Source organism: Labeo rohita, chromosome 6 (assembly GCF_022985175.1).
Source record: "Labeo rohita strain BAU-BD-2019 chromosome 6, IGBB_LRoh.1.0, whole genome shotgun sequence".
NCBI classification, from domain to species: domain Eukaryota; kingdom Metazoa; phylum Chordata; class Actinopteri; order Cypriniformes; family Cyprinidae; genus Labeo; species Labeo rohita.
This window is the reverse complement of record NC_066874.1, coordinates 9,728,412-9,750,157: the sequence shown is the minus strand read 5'-3', so window position 1 is coordinate 9,750,157 and position 21,746 is coordinate 9,728,412. Positions and strand designations below refer to the sequence as shown.

At 37.4% G+C, this 21,746-nt stretch overlaps 2 protein-coding genes across 3 annotated transcripts in view; one reads left to right on the top strand and one right to left on the bottom strand.

Annotated features, from left to right (window-relative positions):
- The first annotated feature begins 1,766 nt into the window (after window positions 1-1,766).
- desmb (desmin b) lies at window positions 1,767-12,815 on the top strand. Its single transcript, XM_051111722.1, has 9 exons — window positions 1,767-2,427; window positions 3,969-4,029; window positions 4,155-4,250; window positions 7,795-7,956; window positions 8,069-8,194; window positions 8,277-8,497; window positions 8,614-8,657; window positions 11,555-11,643; window positions 12,191-12,815. Exons 1-9 carry the CDS (start codon window positions 1,847-1,849, stop codon window positions 12,230-12,232), a joined length of 1,422 nt encoding a protein of 473 aa, XP_050967679.1. The 5' UTR covers window positions 1,767-1,846; the 3' UTR covers window positions 12,233-12,815.
- A 283-nt stretch (window positions 12,816-13,098) lies between these two features.
- tmem198b (transmembrane protein 198b) overlaps window positions 13,099-21,746 on the bottom strand; it is a 30,943-nt gene continuing 22,295 nt past the window's right edge. For both annotated transcript variants that reach the window (XM_051111724.1, XM_051111723.1), the window contains 4 exons: window positions 21,110-21,389; window positions 18,606-19,187; window positions 16,346-16,548; window positions 13,099-14,356 (listed from right to left, as the gene is read on the bottom strand). In XM_051111724.1, the coding sequence (XP_050967681.1) occupies window positions 14,201-14,356; window positions 16,346-16,548; window positions 18,606-19,187; window positions 21,110-21,278 (1,110 nt within the window). In that variant the 5' untranslated portion in view covers window positions 21,279-21,389 and the 3' untranslated portion in view covers window positions 13,099-14,200. The remainder of the gene's footprint in view (window positions 14,357-16,345; window positions 16,549-18,605; window positions 19,188-21,109; window positions 21,390-21,746) is intronic.

Sequence of the window (21,746 nt, the reverse complement as noted above, 5' to 3'; positions counted from 1 at the left end):
CTTTTAAAGGCAGCTTAGATAAACCTTGTGCTTAGTCTGTGCTCATCTGTTTACCAGCTTTAGCTGCTGCACTAACAATATTAGAATGTGACATTTTCTTAAGCTGTTATCATGACATTGACAAATGGCAGAGCGATGCAGTGACATCAGTTTGGTAATTTATGGGTTTCCAATGTGAATGCTTTTTAATTTTTCTCATCAAAATGAGACATCTTTGAAGGATGATTTTGTTCTCAAAGTGTTCTTTTGCATTTGAATGTAAACTTAAAAGAACAGTTCAACCTAAAAAGAAAATTCTGTCATCATTACCCTCACCCTACATGTCTTTCCAAACATGACTTTCTGCAGAAGAACATATTTTAAAAGGAAAGATCAAGGTCAATATGTTTTTGCCCATACAAGTGTTATTTATTGAGTTTTTAATTTTTAAATTTTTTTCAGTTTCATTACAATTTTAGTCATTTTGTTGCGTGTTAATTCATTTGTGTGTGTTTTTTTAATATTCAGTTTTATTTCAGTTTTAGTTTTAATTATTTTAGTACATGTTGAATTAATTAAAAATGAGAAATGTTGCCTTGGCATTTTTTTTTTTTTTTAATGAATTTAATTTTAGTTAACTTTTTAATCATTTAATAACTCTGGCCTATACAATGAAAGTCAGTGGGGTCCAAAACAACAGACTTTCATTCTGTGGTGAATAAAAACAGTGAGACATTTCTCAGAATATATATATGTATATATTTTTGTAAGAAGTCGTACAAGTTACTTTGCCATTAAACTGCCATTCAAACACTTGGGATCAGTAAGATATGTAATGTTTTTTTTTTCTGCTCATCAAGGCTGTTTATTTGATTAAAAATGTAAAAAAAACAGTAATATTGTGAAATATTTTTGCAATTTAAAATAGTGGTTTTCTATTTTAATATTCTTTAAAATAGAATTTATTCCTGTGATGCAAAGCTGAATTTTTAGCATCATTACTCCAGTGTTCAGTGTCACATGATCCATCAGAAATCATTCTAATATGCTGATTTATTTTTATTATTTCTATTTTAAATAACTGCTGTTCTTTTTTACTTTTTATTCATCAAATAATCCTGAAAAACGTATCACAGATTCCAAAAATATATTAAACAGCTCAACTGTTTCCAACATTGATGATAAATTAGCATATCAGAATTATTTCTAAAGGATCGTGTGGCACTGAAGACTGGAGTCTTATGGCTGAAATAAATTATATTTTAAAGTATATTAAAATAGAAAACCACCTATTTTATATTCTAACAGTATTACTTTTTTCTGTATTTTTGATTAAATAAATGGAACTTTGATGAGCATAAGAGACTTCTTTAAAAAAAAAAAAACCTGATCCTAATCTTTTGAACGGCACTGTACGTGAGGGTGAGTAATTTATGACACAATTTTCATTTTGGATTGACTATCCATTTAATTATAAAAAGGTATATAAAAAAAATAATTAAAAAAATCATACTTGTCATCTCCCAATTTTGCTGGTCTGGACCAGAGAGTCAGAAAAGTTTCTATGATGAGTTCACCACTGTGATGACGGACACTGTTGGTTCTCTCTCACAGTTAATCAATCAGCTCAATATTCTTGTGCCAAGAGTTGAGACAGCTGTGCAGTAAGTGAAAGAGATAGGATAGGAGAAATAGAGAAGATGGTACGAGAGAAACAAAGTGGGCTGAAGCAGTTTGGGGTAGTTGAGAAAGGAGGGGGCAGAAGCCTACAAATAGCCTCAGATGAGCATGCCATGTGCTCATTCTGTCTCTGTCCTCTCCGGAGGGTGTTTTGTATTCATCTGGTCTGTCCTTCTTGTGCTCCAACATGAGCCACTACGCCTCTTCCTCATCCTCTTCATCATACCGTCGAATGTTTGGTGGTCCCGGCTACCTGACGCCACCAATGTCCCGTGCCGTGTTCAGCCGAGCCTCCACCGGGGGGGCCGGCAGCTCTCGGGTCAGCTCCAGAGTCTACGAGGTCACCAAGTCCTCCACTTCTTCTCCTGGATTCTCCAGTTATCGAGGCTCCTCATACAGTATGCCCAACTTGTCTGCGGGCTACACCCGCTCCTACGGTGGCATGGGTGAGACCCTGGACTTCAGCCTGGCCGATGCTCTCAACCAGGAGTTTCTACAAACACGCACCAATGAGAAAGCTGAGCTTCAACATCTGAACGACCGATTTGCCAACTACATTGAGAAGGTGCGCATGCTGGAGCAGCAGAACCAGGCGTTGGTGATTGAGGTGGACCGCTTAAGGGGGCGGGAGCCCACGCGGATTGCTGACCTTTATGAGGACGAGATGAGGGAGCTGAGAAGAGAGATCGAAGTGGTCACCAGTCAGAGATCACGTGTTGAGGTGGAGCGGGATAACTTGGTAGATGACCTGCAGAAACTAAAAGCCAGGTGAGATGCATGAAGCATAAATACTTTACTGGAAGAAACAGTTTAGTTGGGCTGGTCTAGCTTGTTTCAGATAGGTCTTGGTCATTTTTTAGATCAGGGGTGCCCAACCCTGTTCCTGGAGATCTACCTTCTTGCAGAGATTAGTTCCAACCCTGATCAAACACACCTGTCTGTAATTATGAAGTGCTCCTTCAGATCCTAATTAGTTGGTTCAGTTGTGTTTGATTAGGGTTGGAGCTGAACTCTGCAGGAAGGTGCATCTCCAGAAACAGGGTTAAGCACCCCTGTTTTAGATGGTCGAGTAGAGGATGAAAAATAGAGGATGTTTTGCAGTGATGCCACAGAAGAGCCATTTTGGGTTCCTAATTATCTAAAAAACCTTTTTACACTTCATGGAACCAATGAAGAACCTTTATCTTTAAGAGTTTTGGTCAGACTGGGTGTCTATAAAGACCATCTGAAGATCATCTTGGACAGCAAACCAGCTTTGGCTTCTTGAAACTTTTTTTTCCCCCAGCATGGTACAACTGAAAAAGAGGATTAAAGGAGTACACTTGTAAACAGGTGTTATTTGATCATTCAAAAATACATGCAAATTTTATGCATGTATTCTTTGTGGTACTGAAGCTGTCAACCCACTCTTGAGTATCATATTTAGAAACCCACAGTACATTACATAACAATCCAGAGTCATTCAGAGCCAACAGGGGAACGAACATGATCTCTACCCATAGCAAACATCTTACACACACTCTGCTGCCCCAGACAGTGAAGATAACACAAACTGAGAGGAATATAAACATTGCATTCACCCATAACACAACGTGAAGGCTATATCATAGCAACAGGAGCAATGGCTTAACAGTTGGAAGAGTGAAAAATTACCAGTTGCTTCATGGATTGAGAATGTCAGGTTATATTTAAAATGATTTTTTTTAATTGAATGCTACATTGAGCAAGTACTTTATCTCATGAAGAGTCTTTACAGTTTCTTTGTCCAGAATATATAACTGTTGGGGGAGTTAATACAACAGTCTTCTCAAAATATGGACAAACAAAAGCAGTCGGAAAGGAAGAGAATATTTATATAATTGGTCTGATAGACCACTGAGAGACCGCTGGGAACAGGTGTTTCAGGGTCACTGGAGAGTTCTAATGTGTTCTTTATTTAATGCTGAAAAGAGTTTCAAATTGCCTGTCTCTGTAGTGACCAAGCTAAGAAATGATTAAGCATGACTTCATCCGGTCTACCAATTAATTTTGAGCCAAATAGAATGCTATATCAGGACTAGAGAGGTTATTAAAGGCTTAAGAAAACTGCCTTGCTATTGTCCTTTCAAGCATGTTGTTTACAATAATCTAGCTTCACTTCCTATTCAGGAGTTAGTCAGCCTAAAAGTGCTGGCCCCACTCCATTTTCCAGCGGGGAAAGCTTTGTGTAAGGTTGCTGTAAACCTTCAGTCTATAAAAGGAAAGGAAATAGGCTGGCTGTAATAAATATGAGATACATAAACTCCCATTCTCTCTGTTCTTCTCAACAGGCTTCAGGAGGAGATTGCACTGAGGGAAGAGGCAGAGAATAATCTGGCCGCTTTCAGAGCTGTGAGTCCCCTAAAAAACACCCACCCACCCCATCTCTTGATTTCTATTTGATTTCCTTTTTTTCTCATTAGTTATGGATAATAAAATGTGGCTTAGTTTTATTTTGCCGTTACATATACTTTCAGGACGTGGATGCTGCCACTTTGGCCCGCCTGGATCTGGAAAGACGTATAGAGACACTCCAGGAAGAGATTGCCTTCCTGAAGAAGATCCATGAGGAGGTTAGCACTTTTAAGGATGTTTCATTTATACCGTCTGTGCCAATAAAATGTTCTAAAACAGCCTACAGACAAGACAACTTAAAATGTAACATGTTTTTGTCTTCTGTCTCATTCAAACTCAGAAAGGCAAAAAATGATTCACTGATTTATTATGAAGGGTGAGTCATGAGACAGTCAGTGAGTCAGATAGTCATCTGTCTCGTACAAACTCAAAATGATTAATTAATGATTAATTATATTTAGCTCTGAAAATTCAGTTCATCAGTGTGTCAGAGAGTTTGTGCACTTCAAATAATCTAATTCACTAATTCACTAATTCAATCATTAAAGTCTCTTTACTTAAGCATTTATAGAGTGTTTTTACAGCGCGTCATTAATCGGCCATATTGGCAGTGCTGCACGTAAACACTGCCTCTGAACTGAATGAAACTTACATATTTAGCTGATTATTGCTGCTGAAAATGGTCAATTATTGTCATGTTTTGGGCTGTACTAATCAGCCAGACTGGGAAAAACATTTGGAGTGCTATAGACTCCCAAAAGTTATAACAAATCAAGGAGAAGAGTGCAAAAAAACGGAGAAACAAAAGACATTTGTGGTTGGCTAAACTGAACCAGGATCTCCAGGGCAAGAATCTTGACATTCAAGTTTGTTCTTATCATTTCAGATCAGGTAGGTGAAATATTAGGCTAACATCTTAATTAACACTGCTCGTACATATCTTTACCATCTATTAACTTTCAGTATGTCAAAATAGTCACCCTTTCCTGCTTACTAGGTCCTTCTCTATACGATTTAGCAGCTTCCACACATTTTTTTCCATGGTTTAGACAACATAAATTAGCAGAACAAAGTATTCAGTAGTACGTTAACCGTGCAATCCATTTTGTTGTTTACATCCGAGTATCGGGCCATGTAACTGACCAAACGTAAATGTGAAGTAAGTGCAAACCATCTATTCCAAAACAGCTTAAAGCAGTAAGAATTTAAACAATATATTTAATTTGTGAATTTATGTTCAGCTATTTTTTTTAATAGTTAACTTTTAACTATTTTTCGGATGATCAGTCATCAAAGCTAGGCAGACAGAGATTTACCTTAATTTTCACCAAGCTGATTACTCACTAAAAACTCCCACATACCATGGTTTCATACCATTATAAGTCTTATTTTGACGTAATAAAGTGGTTATATATCTAAGGGTGTGAGTTGTTTACTTACTTTTTTGAAAGTCTTTTAAAGCTATTACAGGTGCATCTCAATAAATTAGAATGTCATGGAAAAATTCATTTATTTTAGTAATTCGACTCAAACAGTGAAACTTGTGTATTAAATAAATTCAGTGCACACAGACTGAAGTAGTTTAAGTCTTTGGTTCTTTTAATTGTGATGATTTTGGCATTTAACAAAAACCCACCAATTCACAATCTCAACAAATTAGAATATAGTGACATGCCAATCAGCTAATCAACTCAAAACACCTGCAAAGGTTTCCTGAGCCTTCAAAATGGTCTCTCAGTTTGGTTCACTAGGCTACACAATCATGGGGAAGACTGATCTGACACTTGTCCAGAAGACAATCATTGACACCCTTCACAAGGAGGGTAAGCCACAAACATTCATCGCCAAAGAAGCTGGCTGTTCACAGAGTGCTGTATCCAAGCATGTTAACAGAAAGTTGAGTGGAAGGAAAAAGTGTGAAATAAAAAGATGCACAACCAACCGAGAGAACCGCAGCCTTAAGAGGCCTGTCAAGCAAAATCGATTCAAGAATTTGATCAGGACTGAGGCTGGGGTCAAGGCATCAAGAGCCACCACACACAGACGTGTCAAGGAATTTGGCTACAGTAGTTGTATTCCTCTTGTTAAGGCACTCCTGAACCACAGACAACATCAGAGGCGTCTTACCTGGGCTAAGGAGAAGAAGAAATGGACTGTTGCCCAGTGGTCCAAAGTCCTCTTTTCAGATGAGAGCAAGTTTTGTATTTCATTTGGAATCCAAGGTCCTAGAGTCTGAAGGAAGGGTGGAGAAGCTCATAGCCCAAGTTGCTTGAAGTCCAGTGTTAAATTTCTACAGTCTGTGATGATTTGGGGTGCAATGTCATCTGCTGGTGTTAGTCCACTGTGTTTCTTGAAAACCAAAGTCACTGCACCCATTTACCAAGAAATTTTAGAGCACTTCATGCTTCCTTCTGCTGACCAGCTTTTTAAATATGCTAATTTTATTTTCCAGCAGGATTTGGCACCTGCCCACACTGCCAAAAGCACCAAAAGTTGGTTAAATGACCATGGTGTTGGTGTGCTTGACTGGCCAGCAAACTCACCAGACCTGAACCCCATAGAGAATCTATGGGGTATAGTCAAGAGGAAAATGAGAAACAAGAGACCAAAAAATGCAGATGAGCTGAAGGCCACTGTCAAAGAAACCTGGGCTTCCATACCACCTCAGCAGTGCCACAGACTGATCACCTCCATGCCATGCCAAATTGAGGCAGTAATTAAAGCAAAAGGAGCCCCTACCAAGTATTGACTACATATACAGTAAATGAACATACTTTCCAGAAGGCCAACAATTCACTAAAAATGTATTTTCTATTGGTCTTATGAAGTATTCTAATTTGTTGAGATTGTGAATTGGTGAGTTTTTGTTAAATGTGAGTCAAAATCATCACAATTGAAAGAACCAAAGACTTAAACTACTTCAGTCTGTGTGCATTGAATTTATTGAATACACGAGTTTCACAATTTGAGTTGAATTACTGAAATGAACTTTTCCACAACATTCTAATTTATTGAGATGCACCTGTATATTGTTTATTTAGACTGATTCTCGAACGCGGAACGTGCACGAACACAAGAGGTGGGATTTCTCGTATGAACCAATCACAGGTGATCATAAGCAGCCATATTCAGTCATAGGCATTGCCTCCTCTTGTTGGACTTCCGCTGTAACTTTACCTGCTGGTGTCGCTGTTGGACAGTGTTTCTTTAGAAAAACAAGCGACTTACACACATTTTAATGTCATGTTTTGTAATATGATTTTTTTTTCTTCTCATCCAAGACATTGCCTTCCTGCCTCATCGGAGGAAATGCCTCTGCATGAAACCAATTACACTGTACCACACAATTAGTTTTATATAGTAGTACATACAGTAGTAGTTAAGGATGCCTAATATAAAGTGGGACCAATTATACAATTTGGCCTACTCTCTTTAAATAACATTGGTCTAGCTACATTTTTCGAAGGAGTAGCTTCACTGTAGTTTTCAATTACAAGTAGTTCAAAGCTTTGAAAGCTGGAATTTAAAAGTGGCTTCCTCAACACTGCTGAGCTGGGTGAATCTCAGAGCTCTATTATAGAGCTGCATCTGTTTCTGGAGATTACACAGCTACTTTAAAACAGCATGACAAGCCTCTGTTTTAGAGCCAGCTGTGTGTGGATGTTTGAGATTAGTCCTGCCACTAGTCCTATCAGCAATGCCATGCTGCTTTATTAACCAAGCACAAACACATACACCAGCTTTTTCTTTCTCTCTATGTAGGAAATCCGTGAGTTGCAGGCCCAGATGCAAGAGACTCAAGTCCAAATTCAAATGGACATGTCTAAACCGGACCTGACTGCTGCCCTGAGGGACATTCGTGCTCAATATGAGGGCATCGCTGCAAAGAACATTGCAGAGGCCGAGGATTGGTACAAGTCAAAGGTGAGACAGAAGACGAATGAAAGAAGAACCTTTTAATGTTTCACTGCTGAGCTGAGTGAGATAAATGAAATAAAAACCTACTCATCTTTAATCATTGTGTTTTCACCATCAGGTGTCAGACCTTAACCAGGCAGTGAGCAAGAACAACGAGGCTCTGAAACAAGCCAAGCTGGAGAGCATGGAGTACAGACACCAGATCCAGTCTTACACCTGTGAGATCGACTCCCTCAAGGGCACTGTATGTTTATCTGTTCTATCTGATATGGATATGTATGTTCTTTGTCTGTGTGGCATTCATCTCTTTGTCTCACACTCTGTAGAACGAGTCTCTCATGAGGCAGATGAGAGATATGGAGGATCGCCACGGTCGTGAGGCCGGTGCTTTCCAGGACACCATCGCCAGGCTGGAGGCGGAGATCGCTAACATGAAGGATGAGATGGCACGTCACCTGCGAGAGTATCAAGATCTGCTCAATGTCAAGATGGCCCTGGATGTGGAGATCGCCACCTACAGGAAGCTGCTGGAAGGAGAGGAGAGCAGGTACAAATGACAGGAAATGAAACCGATTTGTCCTTGTTCTTAAAATAACAGATCCTTTCTGCTTATTCTGATGGCTTTTTGTGGCTTTTTATCTTTCTCCCTCTCGTACGTTAAAGGATTGTGATGCCCATGCAGTCATATTCCACTATAAGCTTTAGAGGTAAGATGGAAAACGTGGGATAGGTATACTAGAAATGTTGCAGATGTGTTTTGTCAGAGGCCACTGGGAGGCGTTGTACCTGTAACTGCACAGATTCCTGCATTTCTTAATGTCTTGTGCATGATTATTATTTACAAAATGTGAGGTAAACAGTGAATTAAATAAAAAATAAAATAGGTAGTATATTTGAATGTTAATATAATATTTTTGGGTTGGTAATTTTTTTGAAAGTAAGAAATAATTTTATTCAGAAATACATTAAAGGAGAAGTCCACTTCCAGAACAACAATTTACAAATAATTTACTCACCCCCTTGTCGTCCAAGATGTTCATGTCTTTCTGTCTTCAGTCGTAAAGAAATTATGGTTTTTGAGGAAAGCATTTCAGGATTTTTCTCCATATAATGGATTTCATTGGTTCCCCCGATTTTGAACTTCCAAAATGTAGTTTAAATGCAGCTTCAAAGGGCTCTAAACGATCCCAGCCGAGGAAGAAGGGTCTTATCTAGCGTAACGATCTGTCATTTTTTTTCGAAAATAAAAATTTGTGTACATTTTGAGCACAAAAGCTCATGTAGCACAGGCTCTGGGATACGCGTCCATGATGCTATGAATTAGTAATGGGTCGTTCTTGAACGATTCTTTTATTTTGAACGAATCTTTAATGTGACTCGGGAAGAACGAGTCATCTCGGGGAGTGATTCATTTAGTCGTGCATGCACAACATCCTATTAGGTTCTGTACTGGAATTAGTTCACCTGTTTCAAATCTTCGGGCTTTTCGAGTCATTCGTTCATCACGTGACAGCCCCCTCAAACCCGAAAACTTGTCAGATAAGAGGTGAGATGAGCTAATCATAGACTAAAGATCCAGGTAGACAATGAATTAATCTTTTCTGTTTCTTATAGCATTATAGTTTTGTCTTGCTTGTAGTGTGATCAACGTTTGTGTAAGCAGTAGATGTGTTAGGGAAGTAACGTAACATTTTAATTATATTTTGCTAAAATGAACAAAATGACCCGAAAAAAGATTCCATCATTTTGCTGAACGAGACTCAAAGGTCTGAGTCTGTAAAATGATCCGAACTTCCCATCACTACCACGAATAGTAATAGTTAATAGTAGATAAGTTCATCGTCTGTGTTACTGAGTATTGCGAAAAATCTTATTTTCTCCAACAATTTAAGAGGAGGACACTGTTGTACCTTTTTGTTTGTAAACAGTGTTTACAAACTTACTTACACTTTCTTAGTCTTTGCGTGTTCGCTTTGTAAACACAGGGTCTGTAGTTCCGCGGGACCTTTCAACGTGATTCAATAGTACGTAGCGCTGTGAACGTGCATCCCAGAGCCTGTACTACACGAGCTTTTGTGCTTAAAGTATAAAAAAAAATATTTTCGGAAAAAAATGACAGATCGTTTTGCTAAATAAGACCCTTCTTTAGAGCCCTTTTGGAGCTGCATTTTAACTACATTTTGGAAGTTCAAAATCGGGGCACCAATCAAGTCCATTATATGGTGAAAAATCCTGAAATGTTTTCCTCAAAAACCATAATTTCTTCACGACTGAAGACAGAAAGACATGAACATCTTAGATGACAAGAATGTGAGTAAATTATTTGTGAATTGTTGTTCTGGAAGTGGAGTTTTCCTTTAAATTGATCAAAATGGCTTTCTTCTTACATAGTTTTTAAATAAATTTCAAATAAATGCTGGTCTTTTAACCATTCTATTCATAAAAGGATCTTGAAAACTGTATCAAGGTTTCCACAAAAATATAAAACAACTAATTTCAACATAATACATAATGTTGGTAACACATTATAATAACGTTCTTTTAAAATTAACCAGCAATGAAAAATACTTCTAAAATGTTTATTAATCATAGCTAATGTTAATTTCAACATTTACTAATACATTATAACAATCAAAACTATGAGTAAATTTGAAATAAGAATAATAAATTCTGCAACAAATGTATTGCAGATTCTTAGTTAAGTTAAAGCATTAACCAATGTTTACTAATATAGGACCTTATTATAAAGTGTTATTAAACTGTTTCTGAAGCAGCAAATCAGCATATTAAAATGATTTCTGAAGGATTATGTGACACTGAAGACTGGTGTAATGATGCTGAAAATTCATCTTTGCCATTACAGGAATATTATAATCGCATACAAATTACGTTTTAAAATTAGAAAGCAGTTTTTTGTTTTTGAACAGTAAGATTTTTAATGTTTTTTTTTTCCTCTTCTGCTCACCAAGCCTGCATTTCTTTGATCCACAATACAGCAAAAACAGTAAAATTCTGAAATATTTTTACAATTTAAAATAAAATTAGTTTATATTTTAATTATATTTTAATATATATATATATAATATATATATATATATATATATATATATATAAATGCTGTTCTTAGGAACTTTTTATTCAAAGAAACCTGAACAAAAATTTACTCTGCAGTTTTCAACATAATATTTCTCAAAAAAAATTTGAGCAGCAAATCAGCATATTAGAATGATTTCTGAAGGATCATGGGACACTGAAGACTGGAGTAATGATGCTAAAGTTTCAGCTTTGCAATTTGAATAAATTAAAAAAAATATGAAAATAGAAAACAGTTATTTTAAAATAGTAAACATATTTCAAAATTTTATTGTTTTTGCGGTACTTTGGATCAAGTAAATGCAGGCTTGGTGCGCAGAAGAGACTTCTTAAAAAAAACATTAAAAATCTTACTGTTCAGAAACTTTTGACTGGTAGTGTAATTGCAATAATATTTCACAATATTCATGTTTTTACCATATTTTGTTAAAATAAATGCAACCTTTTTTAGCATATGAGAAAAATCTCACTAACCCCAAACTTTTGAATGGCATTATTTCATTTTCAACAGAGACAAGTCCAGAGCACCAGCAGAGAGCATCTGAAATGCACTCAAAGAAAACCGTCCTGATCAAGACCATTGAGACACGTGATGGGGAGGTGTGAAATCTGTGTACACACACACACACACACACACACACACACGTCTGGTCAGCTATATTTTCTATCAGCCTACACCAACCCTACACCTAAACCTACCCTTCACAGGAAACTTTGTGCATTTTTACTTTCTCAAACAAACTCATTCTCTATGATTTATAAGCTTATGTACACATGGGGACCTCAATTTAGGTCCCCATTGTAACACAAGTCCTCATAAGTGTGTGTGTATACACATACACACAAACACACACACATACACACACACACACAAACATTTCAGTTCATCCCAGTGCTGTCTTATTCATTTATTCCCTCCCTTATACAACCTCACAATTTGCAATATTACGGTCATCTTTGGTGCAATAAAAAAATTGTGGTTAAGTGAAACTTAAGATATTTGATTACAGTACTTAAATACTATAAACCAATAAATAAAATGGGGAAAAAAAAAATCTTTGCAGGAGTGATTTCATCAGAAATTGCCTGAGGACAGAAAGAAGTGATGTCTGTCTTTGAATTTAAATCAGTCTACTGCCCCCTACAGGTGGTGAGTGAATCTACACAACACCAGCAGGACATCATGTAAACCTCTGAACAAGGAGCTGCAACCAAAGAATCAAACCAAGATGAAAATAAAACCTTTAGGACAGTTTTTCATACTCTGTACTTTTCTTTTGTTTTCCACACATCCTAAAAATTATATGAGCACATGTACATGAGTGGGAGAAGAGAGCGATCATATTCTTTTAAAACTGTATTTTTTAAGCATTTGTAGTCCAGTTATACATGTCAGTTTGGAATAATGTAAGGTAAAGTTGCAGATAAGGTAAAAGAAAAGCAGAAATAGTAAATGAAGGATAAAGAGTGCAGTAAATAGAGAGAACAGGCAGAAAGCAGACTTGGATAACATAAAATGATAGAGAAAATTGTGAGGATGGTGCCAAACGTAAGAAAAAAATAAACTAAAGATACCTAAGCCAACACATTCCATTAATGTTTTTTTGTGTGTGTTTCTGTGTGTCTGTTCACCTAAACATGAGTATAAATATGCTCAGACAGAAATAGACAGATGAATCATAGATCACAAGAGACACAGTGAATTCACAAAGTTTACCATAATAATCAGGCCCATACAAACACATGCTGTTGTACAGTGTCCAAAAGAAAAAGATGTCAGATTGTCAAAGGTTTCATTGCATGAAGACTTTTTGTCTTTAAGACTACACTGTTATCAGACGGTAAGTTATGAAGAAAATATGACTAGGCATGTAAAACCAAACAAACAAACAAACTAATAAATACCACCATCCATTCTCCTGTCAGGACTTGGAATCCCTTCAAGAACAATTAATTAGAAATAAACCAATATCTAATAAATATGAGAGGCCATGTTGAAATGGATATACTAAATGTGCATTTTATGTACATAACATAGACTTTTCTGCTTTGCAGAATAAAAAAAAAAAAAAGAGAGACACCATGGCAGAAACTGCTCAATTGTCTGTATGAAAAAGGGCCTGAAAACGCATTGTGGAAAGGAAAATGGGGGTGTTTGTGTCATGCAGTTTGCCCCAAAGGATTATGGGGGTCTTTTAAGGAAGTAAGTTTGCTCCTCAACCACCACGTCCTCCTGGACACCCTAAACTGCAAACTAGTTTTATACACAGCAGTAACTAAACGCTCATGGTGACATCCGTTGCGCTCGTCTCTGAGGGGACAAATCTACAGTTCTTGCATCATATTCAAAGTCCATGTACTTTATAGTTCTTCCCCCAGTATTCCAAATCATTCACGCTGTCCCTGAGTATCATCTTCAGTCTTTTCCTCCATCTTGTCCTCGTTCTTTTAATCACCAAGCGTTCAGCTCTGCATCCCAGAGTGGACCAGGTGGCTCTGATCAGCAGTAATATGGCTCTTTGCCCTACAGCCTTTCTGGAACAAGGCTAAGGAGTTAGAATCTCCTGAGAGAGTTTCTTAGTGGTGTCTCGAAGGCACCCCTGCTTGGCGGTATTTGGTACAGTCCTGGGCCGGAATGCGGGATCTCACAGTACAAACGCTGACTGGTGGAAACCACAGACTTTACTATGAGAGGAGGAACGGCTGACTTTGAAATGGGAGTCAGCGTTGTAGTACAAAGACAAGATTCAGCACCAACTGATGACTTTGTCACAAACAGTAACGCAATATCATGAAACATTGATGAACAGGCAACACATTAATTCACCACAGACGATTTAGAAAATAATTTGATGGAGCCCAGATTTTTTTTTTTTTTTTGACCACCTCATGATGGTTTGCGTATTAGGTGAACAGAATGCCACGTCTCAGGCACATGTTCAGGTAAAGTGTGTTAGTGAAAATTGTTTGTGAAAGCAGCTCTTTAATACAACCATGGTCTCGCACCCAGTATTATAGTTAGAAGTGCTTTCATGTTCAGTTTTCGAATGGTGAGGAGACCCAAGCCTCTGTGCGTGCGGGACCCAGGGTCAGGTCAGCACCGGATTTGAGAGTGTGTGTGTGTGTGCGTATGTGTTTTGTGAAGAAGGGAGTGTGGTCAGACCCGAACATGTGGTCCGACCCCAGAAGTGAGGGGGACCCTGGATCCACAGTCATAGTCCATATCCACACTTGTGTGACCCGCAGCCATCAGCCCACCCACTGGATAAGCGCGTCCATCCACCTGTCTGTCCCGAAAACTCTGGATGTAGCTCTGCCAGAGAGAAAAACACATAAATAGAACAAAAAACAAAATATTACTACAAGACTAAAACTATTTTTTGTCTTTTATGCAAGACAAAATGTTTAACAAAACAATACAATTTTCCTGTTAAAGTTAGGGTTCGATTACAGCAGTTATGATTTTATTCATTTCAGAACAACAGATTTCAACGGTAGGTGGGTCATTCCACGAACTCGGTGCATTTCCAAGTTTAATCAATATTTTTTAAAAATCCAAGAAACGAAGACACCTTAAAATGACACAAAATCACATTGTGCCATCTCAGGCTATGTAATTTATTATTTTATGACTATTTCTTTACCTCATGTTTTGGTATTTCTGTCAACCCTGTTACTGACACAAGCGCTACTAGATACTATAGTTTAGTAGAACTCATATGCCAGTGAATAATATAGGCATTAGCTCAATAAATACTGAAGGTGACCTATAAAATGTTTGAATTTTACACAGACAATCTTTAAAAACAGGGTCAAAACTAATCAGTCATCCCTGTTGCCCACTTCAAAACATGTTACTCTAAAAAGTAACAGGTTTGATGATTTCAAACAAATTTGCTAATTGCTAGCTAAAAGTCAAATTCACAAAACCACATATTGTACACTTTCAAAGGATTTTACTTGTAGGTACTGATTATATTAAATGTAAGAAATAATGGTTTAAATTGACATTTTAAAATGCCAACATTGCATGATGGCCCCCCTCAGTCAAGCCTCATATATCATCAAAAATAGAACATTATATCGGAGTTAGAGAAACATGCTTATGTTGTAAGTGTTGGTATCCTGGTTGAGAGATGATGTTTCCCCCTAGAAATGATGTCACTTGAATGTACATTATTTTACAAGGGTTTTTTGATGATGGTAACAGGGCTGACAGGGGACACCAATGAAATTATTTACATTTTACAAAAAAAAAGCATACTTATGCCAAAAACACTGCTTAACAATGAGACTATATTTGGAACAATTTATATATATATATATATATATATATATATATATATATATATGTCATATATGTCATTTTGCCTTCATTTCACAAATTAAAAGTCCTGCTGAAAAAGAAAAATCATAGTGAGGGACAGGCCAAAAACCTTGCCCTTACCAGAACAAATGCTATTTAAATTATTTACGATAATATTTAATTGATTTTATGTAATATTGATGAAAGCACACAGTGTTATGTTTTTAAATTGCACATTTAACTGTTAAATTAAATCGGTTAAAATGTTTGATTATTTCTTAAATGAATAGTTTTTGAAAATTCTGTCATTAATTACTCACCCTCATGTTGTTTCAAACCTGTAAGACTTTCGTTGATCTTCAGAACACAAACTAGGATATTTTTGATTAAATCTGAGAGATTTTTGACCCTTTATAGATAGCAATGCACAGCATAGACTGACACGGAAGAGAATTTTTTTTAATAAGGCCGCTATTTTTGTTTTTCTCGTAGCTTCATAAAATTAAGATTGAACGTCTGATGTCACATTGACTATTTTAACAACGTCCTTACTACCTTTCTGGGTCTTGAATGTGGTAGTTGCAGTGCTGTCTGTACAGGGCCAGAAAGCTGTCCGATTTAATCAAAAATAGTTTTGGGTGTCCTTAAACTATCCCTTTAAAAACACTGAACAGTTGTGATAAATGACAAGTGCTAAGCAGGTCTCTCTCTGGCTCAGTGCCAGTCAAAGCGCAAAAGCAGATTTGAATTTAGCAGCTGAACACGTGATGTACTAAATGTACTAATCACACCGGTGTGATTGTACAAGCCAGGGACCAGCCTAGAGTGATCATTATGGTGTGATCGTATGCGTCAAAGGGTTAAATAAATTCTCCATCCAGAAAAATTAACTAGGAATTCATTACAGGGATGTTTTTTTGCAGTCACCCTGCTCTGCAATATATGTGAATTAGTCAGAGCAAGTAGACATGTGTAGGATGGTGTGCGTGGACTCACAGGAGAAAGCACATCTCCATCAAAGCGTCGTATAGGGTTGGGTTTCCTGCGGTAGGCGGGCTCTGGGTGCAGGGCTTTGGCGGCATGTGTGTGGTGTGAGTTCTGCGGCTGCTTCCTCTTTTTCTTCCTGCTGCTCTCCCTCCTCTCCTCCTTCTGACGTATACGCATAAGCTGAACTCGCCGCTGCTGGCGACTGATCATCACTGGAAAAAAAGAGAAAGCATATTTTACATAACAGCACGCATTTGATATATTATTCTAAAGCCATAGTTCAGTGCAAAATGTTAATCATATAAAATGCATGTTGTTTTTTATTTAGTACTGACCTGAAGGTATTTCACATAAAATATGTTTACATATAGTCCACAAGAGAACATAATAGTTGAATTTATAAAAATGACTCCATTCAAAAGTTTACATATACTTGATTGTTAATACTGTGTTGTTACCTGAATCATCCACAGCTGTGTTGTTTTGTTTAGTGATAGTTGTTCATGAGTCCCTTGTTTGTCCTGAACAGTTAAACTGCCCACTTTTCTTCCTAAAAATCCCTTTTCAACAATGACTGTATGATTTTAAGATCCATGTTTTCACACTGAGGACAACTGAGGGACTCATATGCAACTATCACAGAAGGTTCAAACTCTCACTGATGCTTCAAAAGGAAAACTTTTTGAATTTGGGTAAATTTAAACTTATTTTGTCTCCTGGGAAACATGTAAGTTTCTTCTGCAGCTTCTGAAGGGCAGTACTAAATGAATAAAAACAGATATTTATGCAAAATGTACACATATCTTCATTCTGTTCAAAAGTTTTCACCCCCCAGCTCTTAATGCATCGTTTTTCCTTCTGGAACATCAGTGAGCATTTGAACCTTCTGTAATAGTTGCATTTGAGTCCCTCGGTTGTCCTCAGTGTGAAAAGATGGATCTTAAAATCATACAGTCATTGTTGGAAAGGGTTCAAATACACAAAAATGCTGAAAAACCAAAGAATTTGTGGGACCTGAAGGATTTTTCTGAAGAACAGCGGTTAGTTAACAGTTTAGAACAAACATGGGACTCATGAACAACTATCAATAAACTAAAAAACACAGCTGTGGAACATTAGTAACAACACAGTATTAAGAATCAAGCGTATGTAAATTTTTATAAATTCAACAATTTTTTTCTCTTATGGACTGTGTGTGAATATGTGAAATATCTTATTCAGATCAATACCAAATAAAAAAATAACATGCATTTTGTATGATCCCACTTATTTTGGTCAAATAATGAACATTTTGAAGACTCTGCAAGGTGTATGTAAACTTTTGACTTTAGTAAGCAGCTTTCCCCATACTTTTCCTTTACTTTAGTTATCCATCTTTTCTACACTCATGCTCTTCAAAAACCTACATGTGTTTACATGGCCAAACAAGCTGCATTCTCTGGCGCAAACCCAGGTATAACACTTTCTCTTAATCTCTTAAACGGCGTAAAAAATTATTTGGGGTTTACATGATGCTTCATAAATCTGCTTTCTGCATAAACCTTAAAATCAGACAGTGTATGTAAACAGTCACTAAATGTTCTGTTAATAGGATAGCTGTGCTTTTTTGCAGCGCTGCTACCACGACGCATGCGTGTGGTGCTGCTGTGTGAATAAAGACATTATTTTTGTTTTCTTTGCACACAAAAAGTATTCTTGTAGCTTCATAATATTATGGTTGAACTACTGATGCCACAGACTATTTTAATGATGTCCTTACTACCTTTCTGGGCCTTAAATGTGGTAGTTCTGTTGCTGTCTATGCAGGGTCAGAAACATCTAGACTACTTTTATGGTACTTTTATTGTCATGTTTGGAGTTGGACAGCATTCATGCTCATTGACTTCTAAAAGAGAACTTTGCATTCTTTGTTAATCTTCTTATCTTGTGTTCCATGGAAGAAAGATATATAGTTCTGGAATGACATGAGGGTGAAATAATGCCAAACTTTAACTCTCTGGGTCAAGTTGGACATTATAAACCATTCAGTGTACACACAACTTTCTGTACTGGAAACAGACCCTCAGAGCCTCTCCATGAGCTGATGCTCAGCTCTGCATGATTGTTTCTGTGATCATTAGTCACACAAGCCTGAGAGCACACCGACAGACAGGAACCATCTGCTGTGCTGCACACATTCATACAACCTTCTCTCCCTCTCCGGTACAGTAAATCCACAAGAACAGTGTGTCATATATTCCAAACAACACTTTGTCTGTCCCTGACTCACCCTTCGTGTGGGAGTAGCCCTCTGCCGTCACTCTCCATTGCACCAAAACACCCAGCAGGGCGAGAGCAGGCCAGGCTCCCAGGACCACCCACGTTGTCCAGCACACCGGCTCCCGGGGGCCTGTTTTCACCCGCTCGTAAATGTACCTCACCAGCGCGAAGAGCTCTACGAAATAATCCGTAGCCACGACTATCACGGCAGCCCCAAACACGGCCGTGGAGAGGGTGGTGAAGCATCTCTGCCACTGCAGGGTGAGGACGGCGAACAGCATGCCCAGTCCCAGCAGCACACCCAGGGGCACCCACACTGACCGCGGGGGGTTGGACGACAGCTCCTCCATGCCTATCAGGGTCCCGATGCCCACCAGCAGGCCCAGGAGCAGCCCTACCATGAAAAGCCCAACGCTGCGTACCAACATGGTCACCAGGCCGCACAGGGTGCCGATGCCCAGGCCGATGCCCACGCTGGCCTCAACGCTCAGCTGCGTGTCCAATACTCGCTCCTTGTAACAGAGCAGGAAGATGATCACAGAACCAAACATCAGCCCCGTGAGGAAGAGTACAGCCTTAAAACAGCGGTAACCTGCAATGAGGAGAAAGAACAGGAGGTGTGAACTGAATGAGTGAAAAAAATGTGAGAAACAGTGAAGCAGGGAGAAAAATGATAAAAATAGCTAGACTGAAAAGCACTGGAAATTCATACAGTGGCTGATTTCACAGCTCAAGAATAGCACGATAGTGTGAGACCACGATTCTGCTCAGTTTATTAGCAGTTCAACACTTTTCAATGTTGTCAGTGAGCAAAAAACCCAAAACAGTATGGAGAAGTGACTTTTAAGGATGAATCACTCAGGATTACACCTTTCAAGTGTAATATTTCCAGCTCTACACCATGGTAAAACTTCTTTTACATGGTGATGCACAAATGTGAAGGAAGAGAAGTTTATGGGCCATAGCATTATTATCATTTTATTTTTTATATAAAATATTTAGTGCTGTCAAACAATTGATCACATCCAAATTAAAAGTTTTCGTTTACATAAAATATATGCATGCGTACTGTATAATACACACACATGCACAGATATATTTTAAAAAATATGTTGTTTATATTTCAAATACATTTATATATAATATTAAATTTATAAAAAATACATACAAGTACAGGTACATGTAAATACAGGTAAATAGTTTCAAAATACATACTGTATGTGTGTGTATTTAAATATACATAAATATACACAGTACACACACGTATATATTATGCAAATTAAAAAAAAAAGTATTCAGGATGTGATTAATCATGATTAATCGTTTAACAGCATTAGGCATGTAGTAGATTATGTGCAATAAGTTTTGATAAAGATCATGTTAAAAAAATAGGCCTATATGTATAGAAATTCATACATCAAATATGATAGAGTAGGCTTTATAGAATTATTAAATTACACTGTTTTAAAACACAAATTTTAAGCAAACATTAGATGACAGCAAAAGTGACCTAAACTCTAAAAATAAAGGAAATGACCATGTAAGTTTAAATATTCAATACTTCATCAATACTTCATCAATACTGAAAAAAATATATAATATCGGCAGATAACAATATGTGATCCTGGACCACAAAACCAGTCATAAGGGTCCATTTTTGCAATTGAGATTTATACATTATCTGAATAAATTGAATAATGCTTTCCATTGATGTATGGTTTGTTAGGATAGGACAATATCTGGCAGAGATACAACTATTTAAACATCTGGAATCTGAGGGTGCAAAAATAAATAAATAAATAATAAGAAAATCGCCTTTAAAGTTGACAAAATGAAGTTTTTAGCAATGCATATTTCTATGCAAAAATTAAGTTCTGATATATTTGCAGTAGGAAATTATTTTCATGGAACATGATCTCTGCTTAATATTCTAATGATTTTTGGCAAAAAGAAAAATCGATAATTTTGACCCATACAATGTATTGTTGGCTACTGCTACAAATATATCCGTGCTACTTCTGATTGGTTTTGTGGTCCAGGGTCACATTTGGTACTAATATTTTTCGCATACCTATTACACAGTAATTTAGAAATCATCATGGTTATTATGTTACAACTACGGGCATAGTGCCCACATTTCTTATCAATGCCCATTTGAATCTTGTTTGCATTTTTCATTCATGATAGAGAATTAAATACTACTCAACAGCTGCTGACTAACAAAAGTGGATTTTAGAGGGAAAAAACTAAATGGTACAGATAAGTAGAATATGTCCCCTTTAAATCTGTGCCCATCTTAAGTAGAGTGCAGAACAGTTATACAAGCCATGACCTTATTTAGAACCTTATGAAATATTTAAAAGTGGGCAAAAAAAACAAGTTTTAGAATAAGAACATGGGTTCGACACAAAAACAGAATGATTTTTTTTCCCCCCACCATTAGATCCACATTGTTTTTTGGTAATACAGATATTGTCTTGGTGATGCGTAAGTAAATATGAAGACTCGACTAACCAAAGAAGCAATAGATGATTCCGAAGAGACAGCACATGGAGCAGACCACTGAGGGGACCACCTCATAACGTCGCCCCACTCCGTCATTACAAGGGTCCAACTGCTCTGGTCCAGCTTCTCGTGATGGAGGGGCCAGCTTAAAGGCAAGGGTCTGCAAGGTGGACGTCATGGTGACCGTAATGTGCTGGATGGAGTGAACAAGGTTGTAGGGAGGGGGGTGACTGAGGGAAGGGGGAGGGGCTGGGATATCAAGGTACACCTCGCGTCCACATCAATCTACCTGTAATAGAGAGAGAGGAAAATAAATGTTATATATAATGATTAAAGCTGCAGTCAGTAGCTTTTTTGTGTTCAAAATTTACAAGATGTACATAATAAGCGAGTACATGATGAATCCATTTTCCAAACTGTCGTTTTGGTTTATCTTGGATCACTACAGTACAATTACAATAAGTTTGGACTATTTCAGACTGGTACTGGTAGGAACCGCTGTGGAGCTGCGTGATTCATCACACACTGTAAAAAACAAACAAACAATTTGTTGAGTCAACTTAGAATAATTTGTTACCCTGCTGCCTTAAAATTTTAAGTTCAGTCAACTTAAATAAGACAACTTGAAATGTTAAGTTGTACTTAG

Excerpts from the sequence above, each read along its gene's own strand:
- desmb (XM_051111722.1), top strand. The coding sequence starts at position 1,847 with ATGAGCCACTACGCCTCTTCCTCATCCTCTTCATCATACCGTCGAATG. Across the intron at positions 2,428-3,968 it reads CTGCAGAAACTAAAAGCCAG|GCTTCAGGAGGAGATTGCAC; the intron begins GTGAGATGCATG and ends TCTTCTCAACAG. Across the intron at positions 8,658-11,554 it reads TTCCACTATAAGCTTTAGAG|AGACAAGTCCAGAGCACCAG; the intron begins GTAAGATGGAAA and ends CATTTTCAACAG.